This window comes from Scylla paramamosain, unplaced genomic scaffold (genome assembly GCF_035594125.1).
Source record: "Scylla paramamosain isolate STU-SP2022 unplaced genomic scaffold, ASM3559412v1 Contig8, whole genome shotgun sequence".
Classification (NCBI taxonomy): domain Eukaryota; kingdom Metazoa; phylum Arthropoda; class Malacostraca; order Decapoda; family Portunidae; genus Scylla; species Scylla paramamosain.
Window position 1 is genome coordinate 1052501 of NW_026973673.1, and position 7500 is coordinate 1060000.

General features: G+C 42.3%; 1 protein-coding gene across 1 annotated transcript; it reads left to right on the plus strand.

The window, feature by feature from the left end:
• Positions 1-4166: 4166 nt before the first annotated feature.
• LOC135096850 (peflin-like) lies at positions 4167-5187 on the plus strand. Its single transcript, XM_063998626.1, has one exon. The coding sequence runs from the start codon at positions 4297-4299 to the stop codon at positions 5170-5172; it is 876 nt and encodes a 291-aa protein (XP_063854696.1). The 5' UTR covers positions 4167-4296; the 3' UTR covers positions 5173-5187.
• The last annotated feature ends 2313 nt before the right edge of the window (positions 5188-7500 follow it).

The following is a 7500-nucleotide window of genomic DNA, read 5'->3' on the forward strand; positions in this document are numbered from 1 at the left end:
CTGACTCGAGTCTTACACTGAACCGTTACGTTGCCAGATTCGCCACGGAACATAAATCCAAGACGTGTGTGTGTGTGTGTGTGAGAGAGAGAGAGAGAGAGAGAGAGAAAGAGAGAGAGACTACCTATTCTAGCAATCTCTCCTGGTGGCCAATAAGGGTAACACATGGAAGCTACACCCCGCTATCCCTTTCCACCTCACCTCACACCACTACTTTCTCTCTCCCTTCCTGTTCCATCCCCCCACCCACCTCTACCCACCTGCCCCTCATACTCCCTGCCAACTAACTACGCACCAAGAATTCACTGATACGCATATGTACTGTGTGGGTGTGTGTGTGTGTGTGTGTGTGTAGTCAGTCACTACTGATAGCGAAGTGTGGTATATCATTTATCGAGTACAAAAGCCATGAAAAGTGCTAATGAGAGAGAGAGAGAGAGAGAGAGAGAGAGAGAGAGAGAGAGAGAGAGAGAGAGAGAGAGAGAGAGAGAGAGAGAGAGAATGATTTCTATTCGTATGATTTTTCTTTGTCTTTTATTTATTTATCTATTTCTATTTATCTATTTATTTATTCTTTGGCTAGGTATACACTAAGTGCCAACATCACCATTGCGATTTGTGGCGTTGTGTTTCATTATCATAATCATCATCATAATTCTCATCATTATCCTAAACTTTCTATTCCTCTTCCTCCTCCTCTTCCTCCTCGTTCTCCTTTTCCTCCTCTTCATCATCATTATCATCTTCTTCTCCTCTTCCGCCTCATCATCATTAAGAATTTGTTCCTCTTTCTCCTCCTCCTCCTCCTCCTCATACTCCTCCTCTCTCTCTCATCTCCTCCTCCTCACCATCATCACAATCATCATAATCTCCATCTTTCTCATCACAATCACCACAACCTCCTCCTCCTCCTCATCATCATCATCACCACCACCAACACCACCACCACCACCACCACCATCATAATCTATTTCCGGTAAAACTGCAGTACAAATGTCTCCCAAACATCCTACACGCATCATCATTTCTGTCTATTCCAGGTCACCCAAGCAACAGTTCTCTCTTCTCTCCAGCTCTAATGGTTCTGTGAGCACTGCCTTGTTTTACCATCCTTTCGTTGACATTCTGCTTTCCTAACTGTCTGTATCACTGGCTCCGCGCTTACTGTGCCCTGCGTATGTCAACTTACTTCTTCAGTGCACTATCACCATCAAGAATCGGGGTCGGGATTCTCTTAAATGGACATGCCGTGACTCTCTATATATGACGAGGACAGACGAGACCACGAGCAAATATACCGGGTAAGTTTTAGTCTCTTCGTAAGCTATTCAAACAAAACACTCCTCTTATTTGTTCGGGAGCGTACCAACTTAGGAAGCGTTTTTGGTTGGTAGCTTACGAAAAGACTGTGGAATTGATCCTTTTGCCTTACCAGTTCAAATTTTCGGTACTCTCCCAAACGAAAAGCAGTGGGCAAAGTTGATTGTGGAACCTGATGACGGCTAAAGTACTTTTGTTGGTTAGCTAGCAAGAGGAAAAAGGGTGACTCTGGAACTGGCCTGTCAGCAATAAGGCGGTAGTTTGAAGGGTTAGACTGGATGGGGACGATAGGTGGAAATAGGGAGGTGTGTTTCGTACAGGGACCGCCACGTGCAGACCTGATGGCTTCTTACAACTTTCCTTATTTTCTTATGCTCTCATGTTCTTTTAAGGAGGAGGAGTGGTCAGACTTTCTCGCCTTCCACCTCCCTGGAATGCGTCTTCTGAGCGTCTGTAACCCTTTTCATCCTTTTGACACATCTTTTAATCACTAACCACTCCGATATATATTTTCTTCTAAATTGCAAAATCTTTTTTTTTTTAATGCCTTCCCTTTCCTGTAGATGATTATAAGGAGAACTTACATTGTTTTAGTGTTGTGAATTGTTGCATACCGCAGTGGAAGGGCAGCAGGGTGTTGCGTCATGGCCTTCCCACTTCCCAGTCTTCTTATCTTGACTGGTGCGAGGTCGTCACGGTGGCCTGTGCTTTTACTGACGGCATGGCGTATTTCTTCACTCATTACATGGTCTACCTAATAAATAGTCACGATTTATGTTTATTACACCGGTGCGAACAAGACAAAAAATTTACGTTACACAGTTTTGATAAAGAATAATTCGAGTAGGTGAGAAATATTAAGGACTTTTCTATTACATCAATGAAAATAAATAGAAAAATCGTTAAGTACATTTTTTTTCTTAGGAATAACATATTTTAGTCTATTTCTTTTCAATATATTTTAATCTTCCTTTCTGACATTACCTATTTTTTTTTTTCCTTTCCAGAAAATAATCCCTCGAATTTCTTTTTACTCCTTAGAGGTTTAACTGAACGATTCCAAATAATTTCTTTATATATTTTTTTTTTTCATGTGTGTGTGTGTGTGTGTGTGTGTGTGTGTGTGTGTGTGTGTGTGTGTGTGTGTGTGTGTGTGTGTGTGTGTGTGTAGCTAAGTAAGTAAAGTTTATTGCTTTATAATATTAATACAAGAATTACTGTAACATTTGCATTTTGTAGCAAAGTGTGTTGAGCCGCAGCTCGTGCAGACTTGCTTGAGTTGAGCCATTGTCACACAGAGAGCAATCACGCTTTGATGTGAATGATCGTTTTCAAAGATATACACAATCACACACAAAAAGATATAAATTAACGTTAATTACATGCATACACATTCATACACATTGTTACCATCAAGCGGGTGAAAGAAGTTGTTGTTGTGCAAGCGAGTTTGTCATTGAGGAAGGAAAGGAGCTGGCGGTGAGGGCGAGGATCAGGACGAGGCCTAAGTCAGCGAGTTTCTTGTACGGTCGGTGTTGAGATAATGTTGATGTAAGGAGATGAAGGATGCTTGCTGTGACATGAGACTAAGATGAAGCCGCCCTTAACGCCGTCGCTAATGGATGACGATGGACAGGGCAGGAACCCAGGCAGTAGCTGAGGACGACAGGGACACTTTGCTGAGGACACTCGTGCAGGGAGGACGTGTGTCGGTGCAGAGACAGAAGTAGATAGACCTACCTAGAGCACCTGTCAGAAAGGGCGTGCGCGTTACTTAACGATTACCCAAGACTCAAACACGTTTTGACCGAATTCAAGCGGATCCCACCCACCGGATTCAATCGGACTCAATAAATGATTCGTATCATCGTGTAGGTCTGAATCAACTTTTGCCGCCTGCTGGCGGTAATACACACACACACACACACACACACACACACACACACACACACACACACGTATACATATACACACACATACACAAATACATATACTTACATATACACTTAAGCATACATACATACATATACACATACATATACATACACGTACATATGCACACATACATACATACATACATATATACATATACATGAGTAATATAACTGGAACATTTGTGGGAAATAATAATAATTTCAACAAAATACTAATAGCATAATGACTTACAGAATTATACTTCTATTTAGATATAACACATTAGTAATAGTAATTAGTGACATTATCTACAGCAATAAATGAAGAAAAAGATTGAGTTACAATTGATATTATATATTTTATAAGATAATAAATGTTTTTTTTTACTTTTTTTTAATATCTATATAGTTTTCCTTCTTTCATTATTTTTTTTTTATCCAGAGATAAGGTGTTAAATGTTCTTGGAACAAAACTAATAACATTTTTTCAAAATAATTCAGTTCTGAATGTTGGACAAACTAAATCTAAATTACTACTTCCAGTATGCTGAGTACTTTCTATGAACTTAAAAACAGTGTTTTGTCCTATTCTTTTGTAAATCAGTAGTAAGGTAAAAAAAAAAAAAATATGAATAGAGTAAAAATCAAGAATATTTAATGAAAAATAAAAGTTAGCTGTCGAGTCCATTTTTTTTTTTTTTTCATGAAATAAATACACCAAAAAATTTTATTCTGAATTATAATTAGCTTTGAGAGAAATGAATGCCATGTACTGGCCCAGATAGGCACACAATATGTTCCATCTTTTAAAGATAACTTTTCATATTCATCTTTAAAGCTATGAATGCTCCATGTGTGTGTGTGTGTGTGTGTGTGTGTGTGTGTGTGTGTGTGTGTGTGTGTGTTATGCCTATTGCACATCTACATGAGTGTAGGTTCAGGTGTTATCGTTTGCTCTGTGTCTCTGAGTCCTTCCCCGGAACACCCAACAGGCAGAGGGGAAGCAGCGGCCACCCATAGGACACCCAGTCACCCACACCCTCAGTGCAGCCTCCTGACAACCATGAGTGGCTATCCAGGGTATGGAGCACCGCAAGGAGGCTATCGCGGCCAGGCGCCTCCACAGACAGGATATCCAGGCAGCCAGGTTCCCGGGGGTTACCCCGGACAGCAGCCTTATGGGTACCCAGGGCAGCAGCCTCCCCCAGGGGCCTACCAGCAACAACCAGGAGGATACCCAGGCCAGCAGCCTCCTCCTGGGGCATATGGGCAGCCTCAGCCCGGTGGATACCAAGGGCAGGGTTACCCTGGCCAGGCCCCTCCTGGTATGGACCCAAACATAGCGTCATGGTTCCGAGCTGTGGATCAGGACAACTCAGGACAGATCAATGCCAAGGAGCTGCGCCAGGCCCTTCAGAATGGAAACTGGTCCAACTTTTCAGAGGAAGCTTGTCAGCTTATGATCTCCATGTTTGACAGCGACCGCACTGGCACCATCAACATGCAGGAGTTTGGTCAGCTGTTCACCTTCATCAACCAGTGGACTGAGGTGTACCGCAGGTTTGACCGTGACAACTCTGGCACCATCGATGAGGGGGAGATGAATACTGCCCTGCAGCAGATGGGTTACCGCCTCAGCCCACAGTTCATCTCGTTCCTGGTGTTCAAGTTTAACCCACAATCCCGCAAGGTGACTCTGGACAACTTCATCGTGTGTAACATTCAGCTACGCAACCTTACCGAGGCCTTCAAGAGCCGGGACCGAGAGATGAAAGGGATCATTTCCATCAGTTACGAGGACTTTGTTAACATGGCTTTCACAACAACAACAACAACAACAACAACAACAACAACAACAACAACAGCAACAACAACAACAACAACAACAACAACACTACTACTACTACTACTACTACTACTACTACTCACATATCTATAGGTGTTAGCGTTGAGCATACTGTTTGATGCAGTCTCCCTGAAGATTCTTGGCTCATTTCTCAACAACCTGAAGGCTTTCCTGGTGGCAGATTGTGGTGCATTACAATCAACACATCATTAACAATAGCATCAACAATATTTTCATTCATTTTCAACTTCTTTTATATCACCAGATCTGTCACGTCACTAATTACTTTTTGTAATGTCATTATTCTATCAAGTACTTTCCAGCTCTCCTACATTTCCTCAACAGTTTAATATTTTCCAAGCCTCCTTTACTTTCTCTATTTATTTATCCATCTGTTTATTCCTGTCCTTGTATTTCCTCCATCCATGCTCCAACCCTCTGATTCTTCCCTTGTCCTCTTCCTCTTCCTCACACACTCCATCACTCCATCCTCTATCTGTTTCCACCTTGAATGTTCTAATTTTCTTTCTCTCATCTTGTCTCCTTCACATACTCCATCCTTCATTTATTTCCATCCTTGCATGTTTAAGTCTTCTTATTCCCTTCCTATCCTCTCCCTCACACACTCCATCACTCCATCCTTCATTTGTTTCCATCCTTACTTGTTCAAATTCTCTCATTCACCTCTTATCCCTTCCGTCACAGACTCCATCACTCCATCCTTGCCTGCTCTTATTCTCTTATTCTCTTCTCATCCTTTCCCTAACAAGTTCCAACACCCTTACACTTCAGTGGAGGTCAAACTCTCTAACCCATAGCTTTCAACACCCAGCCTGCACATTCCAGATGCTGTCACACATCCCTTCTGCCTCCCAAACACTGTCACACATCCCTCCTGCCTCCCAAACACTGTCACACATCCCTCCTGCCTCCCAAACACTGTCACACATCCCTCCTGCCTCCCACAGAAGGGTTTCATATCCCCTACTACAGTGCCCAGCATTCCTGGAAGTCCTATCTTCCGGCTCCCACAGAAGGGCTTCACATCCCCTACTACAGTGCCCAGCATTCCTGGAAGTCCTATCTTGTCTTGGAATGTTCTGTAGTGCATGGTCTGGATCCCACCGAGGTACACGTGGCATTTCTGCTCCGTCATGTCCAGCAGCTGCTTTCGAACCTGTGTAAGAAGAGGTGGTGGTGTTGTACTTTTCCCTGTGATGGACGTGGAGCTGGTGTTTCCAAGAGTGGTTTTCTTTGCAGTGTTGTGAGTGAAAGGGAGTAAAGTTGAAGGTTAGGTTTACTTGAGTGATATCCTAAGACTTTTAGTAATAGCAGGTGGTGATGGTAGGAGTAGTGCTGCAATAATAATCCGTCTATCTATATGCCAGGCTGCCAGTCCCACAGGAGCTGGTCCAGACAAAGCACCACACACTTACATACATATCATTAAGAAGAAGAAGACAAAGCACCACACACTTACATACATATCATTAAGAAGAAGAAGAAGAAGAAGAAGAAGAAGAAGAAGAAGAAGAAGAAGAAGAAGAAGAAGAAGAAGAAGAAGAAGAAGAAGAAGAAGAAGAAGAAGAAGAAGAAGAAGAAGAAGAAGAAGAAGAAGAAGAAGAAGAAGAAGAAGAAGGTTCCTGTAACAAGCAAGAAAAGTAAGATCGCGGTGTGCCAGTGTCAAGCGACCTAACGCCTGGCAAACAATCGCCACAGATATCTAAAGTTGCTAGTAAACTCATTGACTTTATGGGATGAACTTTACAAAGTAACTCAGGAGAGGTAATACTAATACTACAGTTCTGTAGCCAGACCCCATCTCGAATAATGCGTACGTGGAAAAGTTGGAGGGAACACAGCGGAGAATAAGAGAGATGTTTACTATACTATTCATCACTCAAACTAAAACAATAATCGCAGCATTCTTAAAACAACTGCTAAAAGCAAAACATTCCTCCTTAATCGGATCGTTAACCCTTTGACTTCCACTAGGTACGCCTTTCGCTAATCACCAGTCAATCTGAGACACCTTTACTCGATCGACAGCCATTTTGAACTGGAAAGAAATTGCAAAATGTATTCTTTTCATCGCTAACTTTTTCATAGATGCTTATAAAGACTTCACGCATTGCCTCTAGTGCTGCTAATTGTTTGGTGACTCAGTGAAAGGTTAACGTAACTCACTAACATCCAAGTGTCGATGACCTTCACCTGTTACGCGTCACTCACTTTATATCCGACAGTGTAGTAGGCCACAAATATCCTCGTTGTGGCCAGCAGGTCTGTTGCTGTTTGTTCATCCTTTGTGTTCCTCTCTCTTAGTGTGTGTTAGATATTTCTGGTTTGCTGTCGTTAGTTCTTCTTTGTGTTCCTTTGTCTTTCTCTTCCTCCTCCTCCTCTCCCTAAAAGACATCTGGA